At 38.8% G+C, this 12,701-nt stretch overlaps 1 protein-coding gene across 2 annotated transcripts in view; it reads right to left on the bottom strand.

The window, feature by feature from the left end:
• The window catches only part of LOC123780131 (eukaryotic translation initiation factor 2 subunit 3, X-linked-like), a 40,370-nt gene extending 32,221 nt beyond the window's left edge, over nucleotides 1-8,149 (bottom strand). The window contains exons 1-4 of one of the 2 annotated variants that reach the window (XR_015723219.1): nucleotides 7,992-8,149; nucleotides 7,311-7,374; nucleotides 5,704-5,831; nucleotides 5,492-5,613 (exon numbers count right to left, since the gene is read on the bottom strand). Coding sequence is in view for 1 of the 2 variants with exons in the window: in XM_045778919.2 (XP_045634875.1) it covers nucleotides 5,492-5,613; nucleotides 5,704-5,831; nucleotides 7,311-7,374; nucleotides 7,992-8,060 (383 nt within the window). In the remaining variant the exon portion in view is untranslated. The remainder of the gene's footprint in view (nucleotides 1-5,491; nucleotides 5,614-5,703; nucleotides 5,832-7,310; nucleotides 7,375-7,991) is intronic. The other variant, XM_045778919.2, reaches the window with a different exon arrangement.
• Nucleotides 8,150-12,701: the final 4,552 nt, after the last annotated feature.

Below are 12,701 nucleotides of genomic sequence, written 5' to 3'. Positions count from 1 at the left end.
ATGCAAAAATTCACACCAAGACACTAGCCAATAGGATCCAACAGTCCATTAAAAGGATTATTCACCACGACCAGGTGGGATTTATCCTGGGCTGCAAGGGTGGTTCAACACTGACAAATCAATCAATGTGATACACCACATAAATAAAAGAAAGGACAAGAACCATAGGATCTTCTCAACAGATGCAGAAAAAAGCATCTGACAAAGCACAGCATCCTTTCTTGACTAAAAACTCTTCGCATTGTAGGGATAGAGAGAACATACCGCAATATCATAAAAGCCATATAGGAAAAGCCCACAGCGAATGTCATTCTCAAGGCGGAAAAACTGAGAGGTTTTCTCCTAAGGTCAGGAACACGACAAGGATGCCCACTCTCACCTCTATTGTTCAACACAGTTCTAGAAATCTTAGCCTCAGCAATTAGACAACAAAAAGAAATAAAAGGCATCCAAATCGGCAAATAAGAAGTCAAACTCTCACTCTTTGCAGATGACATGATACTCTATGTGGAAAACACAAAAGACTCCATCCCATAATTGCTAGAACTCATACAGCAATTCAGCCATGTGGCAGGATATAAAACCAATGCACCGAAGTCAGCTGCATTTCTATACACTAACAATGAGACACAAGAAAGAGAACACCAACAATGAAACAGAAGAAAGAGAAATTAAGGAATCGATTCCATTTACCATTGCATCCAAAACTGTAAGATACCTCGGATTAAACCTAACCAAAGAGGCAAAGGATCTGTACTCAGAAAACTACAGAACACTCATGAAAGAAAGTGAGGAAAATGCAAAGATGTGGAAAAACGTCCCATGCTCATGGACTGGAAGAACAAATATTTTTGAAACGTCACACTACCCAAAGCAATCTACACATTCCGTGGAATCCCTATCAATATACCATCAATGTTTTTCAGAGTTGAAACAAACAATCCTAAAATTTGTATGGATCCAGAAAAGACCCCAAAGAGCCAACGCAATCTTGAAAAGGAAAACCAAAGCTGGTGGCATCACAATTCCGGACTTCAAGCTCTATTACAAGGCCGTTATCATCAAGACAGTACGGTCCTGGAACAAAAACAGATGCATAGATCAATGGAACAGAACAGAGAACCCAGAAATGGACCCTCAACCCTACGGTCAACTAATCTTCAACAAAGCAGGAAAGACTATCCAATGGAAAAAAAGACAGTCTCTTCAACAAATGGTGTTGGGAAAACTGGACAGCCACATGCAGAAGAAAGAAACTAGACCATTTCCTTACACTATATACAAAAATAGACTCAAAATGGATGAAAGACCTAAATGTGAGACTGGAATCTAGCAACCTCCTAGAGGCAGCAACCTCTGTGACCTCCGCCACAGGAACTTCTTGCTAGACACATCTCCAGAGGCAAGGGAAACAAAAGCAAAACTGAGCCATTGGGATTCCATCAGGATAGAAAGTTTCTGCACACAGTGAAGGAAACAATCAACAAAACTAAAAGGCAGCCTACAGAATGGGAGAAGATATTTGCCAGGGACATATGTGATAAAGGGCCAGTACCCAAAATCTATAAAGAACTCATCAAACTCAACACCCAAAGAACAAATAATCTAACCAAGAAATGGACAGAAGGGGGCGCCTGGGTGGGTGGCACAGAGGTTAAGCGTCTGCCTTCGGCTCAGGGCGTGATCCCGGCGTTCTGGGATCGAGCCCCACATCAGGCTCCTCCGCTATGAGCCTGCTTCTTCCTCTCCCACTCCCCCTGCTTGTGTTCCCTCTCTCGCTGGCTGTCTCTATCTCTGTCAAATAAATAAATAAAATCTTAAAAAAAAAAAAAAAAAAAAAAGAAATGGACAGAAGACTTGAAGAACCATTTCTCCAAAGAAGACACACAAAAGGCTAACAGGCACATGAAAAAGTGTTCAACATCATTAGCCTTCACAGAAATTCAAATCAAGACCACAATGAGATACGACCTCACAGCAGTCAGAATGGCTAAAATTAACTAGTCAGGAAATGAAGGATGTTGGTGAGGATGTGGAGAAGGGGGAGCCTCTTACACTGTTGGTGGGAACGCAAGCTGGGGCAGCCACTCTGGAGCACAGTTTGGAGGTTCCTCAGAAAGTTAAAACTAGAGCTACCCTATGATCCAGCAATTGCACTACTTTGGGGACATTTACCCCAAAGATACAAAGGTAGTGATCCGAAGGGGCACCTGCACCCCAATGTCTATAGCAGCAATGTCCACATTAGCCAAGCTGTGGGAAGAGCCCAGATGTCCACTGAAAGATGAATGGATAAAGAAGACGTGGTATATATTTACAATGGAATACTGCTCGGCCATCACAAAAAGGAATGAAATCTTGCAACAACGTGGATGGAACTATAGGATATTATGCTATGCAAAATAAGTCAATCAGAGAAAAACAGTTATCTTATGATTTCACTCATATGTGGAGTTTAAGAAACAAAAGAGAGGAGGATGGGGAAGGGAGGAAAAATATATAAGATAAAAACAGAGAGGGAGATAAATCATAAGACTCTTTTTTCATGTTTAGGATTTTTTTATTTACTTGACAGCAAGCATGAGCCGGGGGAGGGGCAAAGGGAGAAGGAGAAACAGATCTTGCACTGAGCAACAGTAGTCTGATGTGGGACTCGATCCCAGGACCCTGGGATCACAATCTGAGCCAACGGCAGACACTTATCTGAATGAGCCAGCCAGGCAATCCCCCATAAAAGACTCTTAACTCTAGGAAACAAACTACAGGTTGCTGGAGCAGAGGTGGTGAGGGGATGGGGTAACTGGATGAGGGTATTAAGTGACACAATGACCTGTGTCATTGTTACATAAAAATGATGAATCACTGAACTCTATTTGTAATACTAATAATATAGTACATGTTAAACAGTGTATTTAAAGAAAAAATAGAAAAGATAAAATTCAAGATACTATGTCATTAGTATAATAACAAATAGTACACTGAAAGAGAATAGTGTCATGAGATAGATTCACACATGTATATAAATCCTAAGGAAATGGAGTGAGAGAAATAAAAATAAAGGAGTTTTCAACAAATTATACTAGAACCAGTAGATAATCATATGGGAAAAAAATCCCAACTCGTTTGTTGCAACATATGTAAAAATCATTTTGAAATATTTCACAGATCTAGACAAAAAATTAATCCATAAAGCATCTTGAAGTAAAATAACAGGAAAATATTTAATGTGTCTTATGATAGGAAAAGATGACTTACGGAGGGTACAAAAAACTAATCTTTTTTTTTTTCAAAAGATTTTATTTATTTATTTGACAGAGAGAGACAGCCATCGAGAGAGGGAACACAAGCAGGGGGAGTGGGAGAGGAAGAAGCAGGCTCCCAGTAGAGGAGCCTGATGTGGGGCTCGATCCCAGAACGCTGGGATCACGCCCTGAGCCGAAGGCAGACGCTTAACGACTGCACCACCCAGGCGCCCCGAAAAAACTAATCATAAAAAAAGTCAGACTTCATCAAAATGGGAAATTTCTGCTCATTAAAAATCACTGTGCAAATGAAAAGAAAATTACATACAGAAGAAAATATTTGTGGTACATGTGTGATGTTTTCTATTGAGAACATACAAGAAAATCTTACAGTTGAAAAATAGAAAAATAATACGTTTAAGTCTAAAAAATGAGCAAAACTCATAAACTGGAGCACAGAAGGATTCAAGGGAGACATGAATGTCAAGTAAGAAAATAAATGGTGGTCAGTATCTTTATTCATCAGGGAAATAAAAATTAAAAGTAAAATGAGATACTATTCTACACCCTCTATAATTTTAAAGATTAAATATATAAGAAATCTTAAAGAGTGAGATAATTAAGTCTTAGGAAACATGTGGAACAAATGGGATGTTCATGTAATTCTGGAAAGAATATGAATTCATTTAAAACTATGGAAAACTGGAATTTTCTTAAAAAGTTAAACATACATGTAATCCACATCCCAGCAACTCTACTTCTAGGTATTTACTGAACAGATATCGTAACTTTAGTCCAAAATAGACAGCTTACATATATGCACAGCAACTCTACTTAAACTGCCAAAACCCAGAAATAACTCAAATGTCCATCTTTATGATAAGTGATAAAGAAACTAGTATATTCATACAGTTGAACAGTAATTAGCAAGAAAAAATAAATCCTGATTCATCATATAGCAATAAAGATTCTCAAAACGTATTCTCAAAAATATTACATTAATTGGAGAATATAACCACAGAATAGTACATGGTCTCATTTCTTTCACATGAACTCACAATAAGCAAAACTAATCTCTGGTGATAGAAATTTAAAAAGGGATTAACTATTGTGGGCTAAGCATAAGAGAACTCTTTGGGTACAATGAAATATACTATGTCTTGACTGGAATGTTGGTTAGGTAGGTGTACACATTAGTAAAAAATAGTTGAACTGAATCTGTATAGTTATCTCTCTACATAATTTTACCTTAATAAAAAACATCTGTAAAAAACAATAACCCACCTAGTTCTATATATGAAAAGTAGTTCTAATTATAGTAATTGGTACATGATAAAATATGGTAAACATATAAACCCACTTTATGCCAACAGGAAGCTCCTTCTTTTGAGGTTATGCTTTGACACAATAATGTAACCGTGGGAAAAAAGGGTCAGGGAATACAGGTTCTCTCTGTCACCTTTCCAATTTCCTATATGTCTAAATATATCAGAATTAAAAAGAAAGAAATATAGAGAATTGCTGAAAAATGTAAAAAGAAAGATTACACGTGCAAAAATTTATAAGTTTAGCTACGTAACAATTACATTAAAAAAGTAGTTAGGTATACGTTAAGGATTTGTTGAAAAATCTCTAGCATCTTGAAAAACCATTTAAGATTGCCAAACTAATGCAGAAAGGGTAGTAAAAACAAACAAAAATATGCCATGCAGTCAAAACTGTTAGCATTCTAAAAAATTATAAGTTCGTGTCCTAATGACCTAAACTTTCACTGGGTACCCATATATATCACTTGATGGATGTCAATGTTCTCTTATGAGGAATCAAATAATGCAACATTCCTAAAATAGGAGACTATCAAACGTGTCAAAAAGAAATAACTAAGAATGTCTTTGTTCTTCTCCTAAGAAATAGAAACAAGAATGTTGAAAAGGAAAGTCAAGAAAAAGAAACTACCAAATGTAACAATTTCATTGTTTACATGTAATTCTTTAGAGAATCTGCACATACACAATACACCTTTAGTATCAGCCTTTCAATCTCTTATTATATAGTATATTCTTTAAAGTTATTTAAAAAATTAATTATTACACATTATGACTCTCTTACCTAGAAAACAGTTCAATGTTTCCTATACATCAAAAAAAATTCATAAGCATCAAGCTTTGCTTAAATCACTGTTTAATATCTCTATCACATATTTCAATAAACACAAGACAAAAAAGCATGTTTACCACAAAAATGATCACCTGACTAGTTTGAAGTTCCCTTTGGTCCCTGGAATATCTGTAGGAAACTCATCAGGTGTACTACTTCCGCAGGATCTATAGCATTCTGGTCGAGAACAACTCGCATCATCAAGTTTATAAATCTGAAAGTTTCAAAGAAAAGATCGAAATTGCCATCTGCATATTTGACATTTAATGTAAAATAGCTTCTACTTGCATAACATCTTATGTACCTTGGCATTAGCATATCCAAGCTTAATTGTAATATTTCTTTCTAATTCATTTTTGAATCTGACAGTGTGAACTCCAGAAATAGCTTTTACAACTGTAGATTTTCCATGAGCAACATGACCAATTGTACCTACAAAAAACAAAAAAATTATGCATCCAATTACACCAAATATTTTAGTGTAGTTAGAGAAACCAAATGCATAACTCCTTGTAAATATGCCAATCTATAAGCAATAATGAATTTTTTCCTTCCACATACTGTTTCTACCTAAAACCTTCCTGAAACTAGACCAAAGAGATTATGCTAAGCGAAATAAATCAAGCAGAGAAAAACAATTATATGGTTTCACTTATTTGTGGACCATAAGAAATAGCAGGCAGATTGGTAGGGAAAGGAAGGGAAGAACGAAGGGGGGGTAAACAGAAGGGGGAATGAAGCATGAGAGACTATGGACTCTGAGAAACAAACTGAGGGCTTCAGAGGGGAGGGGGGTAGGGAATGGGATAGACTGGTGATGGGTAGTAAGGAGGGCATATATTGCATGGTGCACTCGGTGTTATACACGCAAACAATGAATCATGGAACACGACATCAAAAACTAATGATGGTGACTAACATAACATAATAAAAACAAAAAACTAAAATAACAAACCAAAGAGAAGTTTCCATACACCTGCCCACCTTGTGTAAAAACACATTCAGCGTGTAACATGAGGTGCTGCGTGTATTATCTGGCAAAAAACAACCACTTGAAATATAATCACTAAAAAATACGGAAAATTCTGTATACTTAGAAACTTAACAGTATTTTGAGTGAGGTAATTATGCATGAAAATATGATACAAAAACAGGAATCCATGAAAATCAGAAAACAATACTTGTTTAGTAAATATACTTTGTGGTATAATGTTTTGTAAGTTTTTCATAACTATGAGTCTTAACAAGTTTTACTATTTTTCGAGACCCTAAAATATCCGAATTTTACACTCAATCAAGTTACTTTCCTTGTAAATCAGGAAGGTGCTAACCAAGAAAATATTTACTTATTAATAACTTCTATATTAAAACTTTCAGAAACCCTGTTCTAAGAATAATCCTGTGTTTATTAGCATTTTATGGCTTCTGTAACCTTTGGTGTATGTAAACTATGTATAGCCTTATCCTTAGAACATACTGTTTTTCAACGAATATGTCTTTTTTTAAAAAATATTTTTGTTTTTTTAAGATTTTATTTTATTTGAGAGAGAGAGCTATAGAGATGGAAGACCACCGGGGGAGAGGGAGAAGCGGGTTCCCCGCTTAGCAGACAGGTGTTATATGGGGTTCTATCCCTGGACCCTGGGATCGTGAGCTGAGCCGAAGGCAGACGCTTAACTGACCGAGCCACCCAGGCGCTCGCCATCTCTGTCTTCTCCTAACAGCTTCTCCTTAAGCCATAAATGAAGAGAATTCACTGTTTTGAAGGAACTCTGGCAGGTTTGCTCATGGCTCAAATCTATTCCCTATATACCTGAATCCTCCCGTAATTCAGTTAATTGTACAAGAGATTAAAAAGCAGCCATCTCAGGACTTGAAAAGTTTAATAGTCTATGCAATCAGTTTGCTTACCTATGTTAATTGTGGCTTGTCTGCTGATAACTTCCTGTGAGAGTGGGGTCAAGTTGGTAACATCCTGCAATGAAACATTTAAACTAGGTCGCGTAATATAAATCAGGACTCTGAATCCGCTTTTTATTTGTACAGTTCGCCACCATCAATTCAACTCCTACTGCTTACAAGCAACACCCCCCCTCCACCTTTACTGTACAGGCTGTCTTTACTCCAGAAACAGAATGACGTGGCTAATAAATGCTAAAGGCGTTTATGTTTAAAAGAGAGAAAGAGCGACCTGCACTCTAGATCTGCAAAGCCAAGGCCCCAAATTTTAGAGGAGTCAGCAGAAAGGAGAGTATAAACGGTTCCTCCCCAGACCTTTAAAGGTGCGAACCTTAATCCGTTTAATATGTTTTTCTAAGACCTTCAAGAGATAAACATTTTAGTGACATTTAACACCACGCTTTTCAGCATAATCCTTAGGGGTCTTGAGTTCCCCACGATCTCACACCAGCACGCTGGTTTCAACACTTGGGGAAGTGCAGACTGTAGTGAAAGCGCGGCGTACTGCATCCGGCTGCAGCGTTTTCCTCCTACCCCATGGCAGTTCAACACTGTCTCGTCTAAATAACGCTAGGAAGCTGGGTCATACCTACTCCTGAGCTCACTCCACTTCCTGACAGAACGAAAGCTTACCAATGTGGCGAGATCTTGGCGAGAAAGATGCGGTTGCCCCAAAGTTACTCCAGCCTCGCCCCCCGCCATCTTGCGCCAACAGGAAAGAAGTCCCTCCGCCAGCTGTGGGACCGAACGCAGGTCCTCTTCTGCGGAGAAGTAGAGACCGGAAGACCGGCCAGGGGGCACGCCTGACAAGCAGGATGGCCGATGCACCAGGGATCTCGCTGCTTGGACTTCTTTCCGCCTACGTTACTTAGAGCTTGCGGGCAGACTGACTTAAAAATAAGACCAAAATTTAGGGAGCTGTTCGTCTGTGATATGAAAGATATTTGTGCAGGCAACGCTGAGGCAACCCTGTAAAGTCCTACGTACTTCGTCACTCCAACTAGGTGAGTGATGCAATTGACACTGCGGCTGGCCATTTCCGCATCGTATGGGGGGAAGCCGGAAACCTTGGGCTCTTCTTTTGGGTACGATCGTAACAGGAAAGTTTCTTTGCTAAATCCATAATTTAATAAGGCGAAATAAATTCAGGCGTGCCTGCCTGCCTACATCTGGGCGCTTGGCCGGGAAAGTGCCGCGCAGAGCTAGTAACGCCCGTGGAGCTACTCGTGCTTAGGCGTGTAGCGGGAGGAAATTTCAGTGAAGTCCTCAGGAGCCCAGGGATGGCAAAACCAAAGTCTGTAGTTTCTTTTCAGGTTTCTAGGTAAATGTTCGTCACGTCCTATCACTGCATTCAAGGGATTTAGCATAAGTAGAGAGCCCGAATGTTTATAAAAAGCAGATCGAAGAAAGTCACTTTTTTAGTGCTTATTACCAATAAGTCGATATTACTATTACTTTTAAATTTAGCTCTACTTCATTCATGCCATTTTTAAGACGTGAAAATAATTGGAAAGTAGCTTTCCCTGGATGGTCAGTTGTGATTGATATTTGTATTCCAGCATTTTTGCACCCTTCTGTACAAAAAAATACTTGGAGGAGGCCAGAATCGACTTACCTAAGGCTCTTCACTGTTCTGTTTTCTCAGACTTCCCAAGGTTAATAGGTGATCAGTCTTTTTTTAAGAATTTAATTTTAGAACTGTTAGGGAACCAAAGTGGATCCTGCGTCTTGTGGATCCTGTGTCTTGTTCACCTATAGGCAGATTACATCAGGTGAAGTTGCCTCAACAATCACCCTTTTATTAGGACTTGAGATGAATATTCAGAGGAATTTAATATAATAATTGTTTTTGGAAATTGAACAGTCTTACTAGAATTTCTGATAGAAAGTTTTATTTGGGCCCAACTTACTACCCAGAAAACTCCCATCTTCATAAACAACAAAATGCTTTTGAAAAGGAACATTTTGTGAGCGTTACATATATTTTTTACATAAAAATTGAAAAGTTGTTAGGCAAAGGAAATTCCAGAAAGTTTCAGACCTTGTCTTAAGTTGTTAGTATATGCATCACTCTATGACATTAGTCTTAAGGAAAGCAGCTTGCTTTCCTTTTTCAAATATCTGTGTTCAAAGTGGTCTTTTTGCTTATTTCCCTTAAATACAGTGGTGCTGTATTATGTACGGTGGTGCTCCGGGCAAAAGTAGAGCCCATGCTTTCAGGTTTTGCTGAGCCATTCTAACTTTGGTAAACGTTATAGTATAGCTTCTCTTGTATCCCAGGAGCACAGTTCACAAATGTTAAAAGTTGAAAATTTCCCTTATTTTATCATATTCCCCTTTTGATCAATAATCTTTCCTCAGAAAGCATTGGTGATCAATTATATGTTTTATGTCCCCTAGTACCAGGGTTACTGACTTGTGTGCCCTGTATCCATCAAGTCCTTGTTGTATATATATTATTTTTTTTGTGTTAATATATACAATATATATATATATATACACACACATGTATATGTTTTATACACATATTTTATATGTATTATATATTTGTGTGTGTGTATATATATTTTACCTAAGCTCGTTGTTGTGCGATCTTACTGGGATGTAAATTGTGGGAAGCTTAAAAATGATACATTTTCTATTAAGTCTAACTGACAAGCAAAGATAGTACATGTACTTGGTTTAGATTGTATAGTTTTACATTTGATATAACATTTGTAACAAAGATACACGGGCAGTAAAACTACAGTAAATACAATTTGAAGGAACTAATGTGATGTGATATTGAAATAAACTTAGAGAAAAATCCAAAGAATCTTTTATATTCATCTTGATAAAAGGGTAGGAACATTCATGATTATTCATGAGGAAAGATGAAGCATGCATAGTAAACATAATCATAACATACATTTCATGCTTAGAGACTTAACATCAGAATGAGGCTAAATTCAGTCCCTGTCATCAGGAGGTTTTTTTTAATGGTAAGGAAAGGGCTATAGGTATGCTCTGAGGGCTGCTATTAATTTGGTTGGGGTCTTGGACTTGTTATCTGTTATATATAGGTCTTTGCTAGTTCATAGGCTGGAACCACATCCATTGATCTCGAGTCCAGGCTTCGGCAGAGACAGCTAGTGGGTTTTGTTAGTGGGATCTGAAAAGACACAGTAGCTGATAGAGGGAAATGTTTCTTTGACAAACAAGCTTTAAACTTTCTACTAGTTTCTGATGGAATGCTGAGCAAACAGGGAGCAAACAGTTAACGAATGGTTGAGATGTTTTGGTGCAAAAAGGTGTTTTTAATAAAGCACACGGACAGAACCCATGAGCAAAAAGAGCTGCACTGGGATTATGAAGAGTGACTTTAATTAGTGAGGAGTTAATAAGGATAGGGTAAATCCGTGAGGAATTTGGAAGCAAGGTTTCCAAGACCCTTGAAGGGCTAGCTGCTAAGATAAAGTTACATACTACTGTCTAGTAAAACAGTAAAACATTAGTCATAAGATCCTTCTGGTGTATATCATTGGGCTGTATGTTTGAAGGATGATTGCAACATATATCATGGGTGGGAGAGTAGAGATAAAGGGAGTTTCTAAAAGGATTATCACAGGTTAAAGAAGACTTAGAGGATCCTGGAGATCTGGCTGTTACCGGGCTAAGGGTACTTTTTGCCTCTGGCGAAGCATTAACTTTAAAGGCGCTTGTGAGCTCCTTGAGGAGGGTCGTACCCTGTGTGTCTGAAGTATTCGTCAGTGAGCTGCAAGTTGTAAGGAAATTTAATTTTATCTACGTTTCTTTTGCCTTTGTTCTCCTCATCAGTTTCAACCTCGTTAATGGTACAGGCACAGTTCTAATTCTTCCTTGAGTTATGATCATCTCTTAATCTTGAGAAACTGGAATGATCACTACTTTGGCTACTTCTTGTTGAAATGTGGCACAGTTTTGGAGTTGACTATTTTCTCTTGACGTTATGTAAGAAGCTGTTCCATATCTTGTGAAGCAGACTTAGTGTAGTTTAGTTAAAGAGTAGTCCTATTTAATGAGGTGGCCCTGCAAGGAGGCTTTCAAAGTTAGGCCTATGTTGTATAAGCAGTCAGGTAATCAAGAAGAGCATTTCTGTGGAAACAAAAGAAAAACACAGGTTAATGGTTGGAGCAAATTATAAACCCATTGTCTGAATCCTGAGTTCTGACAGTGAGATTTCTAGATGTCAGGCCCCAAGCATCCTCAGATGGAGTGGGAGCAGGCAGCAGCAATCTGATGGGTTTTTCTGGTTTGTATTTCAGATTTCTCTACAGATCTCCTTTAAGTGTCCCATAGAGCAAGAGGCAGAGGCGTCAAGGTTCTTTATACATGAGCTATTGCGGCAGTTTCTCCAAAGTTTACCTCATGTTGTCCAGCTTCACTCCTGCAGGGCTTCTGGAGAAAGGGCACTTTTTGTCTTTAATGATCCCATATCAGTAGAATGAGAGCAAATTGGAAACCTTAGTTTGGGGAGTCACAGCCAGACACTTGAGGAAACCAGAAGAATTCAGGATCCAGACCAATTTTAAATGTAAACAAGAAACAAAGATAATTCATCAGAACTAGAAGCTAACATCTACAAAGGTGTATTATTGAACCTTTTTTTTTTTTTTTAAAGACATGAACATTATTCTCTCTCCAAAAAGCTGGTGTTGTCACCGCCAGTCCTTAGCCCTGACACTTAGGCCTATGTGGTAGGGGCTGAATGCAGCAGTCTGTGTGTTTATGCCCTAGTGTTTGTGGGTATATGTGTGTGGCCAACACAGGATCAGCTGGCTTAGCTGCCTGGTGTTACATAGAACTGTGGCCAGGGCTCCAGCAATGTACTGGACACCTGACCTTTCCTTGGGAAGGATGGTGGCAGTATGTTCGAGGGTCCCCAGTGCAAGCTGGTTCCCATTGATCACAGGGTGGCTGGCATTGGGAGTTTCGAGAGAGCTTTCTTCTGCCTTTGAGGAGCACCAGGGCTATAGCCAGGTGTGTTAGGCATTGGAGCCTGGCTCCTGAACCCTGTTGGGGTCTCTAGGCCTCAGGCCCCAGAGAGAGGGCTGGGTTACTATAATTGGCCTGGCTCTTTTTTTGAGTTTGGTCATCTTGACAGCCTCTTCATTGGAGGGTGTCACCTTGGGATATGGCTGTAGGAATGGAGGTGATGGAGTCAGGGTCCAGGCCCCTAAGGGGTAGAGGTAGAGTGCATGTTTAGTAGGTAGTGCATGGAACCATAGGAAGTCACAGTGCTGTGCATGGTGCTATCATTGTCCATACGGCTGACTGTCCGGTAGCAAGGCTGAGTCCTGGTAACAGGTGTGGCTGAGTGTCTGC

The sequence above is a fragment of the Ursus americanus genome, chromosome 37, assembly GCF_024610735.1.
Source record: "Ursus americanus isolate L20-20 chromosome 37, mUrsAme1.1.p, whole genome shotgun sequence".
NCBI classification, from domain to species: Eukaryota; Metazoa; Chordata; class Mammalia; order Carnivora; family Ursidae; genus Ursus; species Ursus americanus.
The sequence above is the reverse complement of the archived record's forward strand: the minus strand, read 5'-3'. Positions and strand labels throughout refer to the sequence as shown.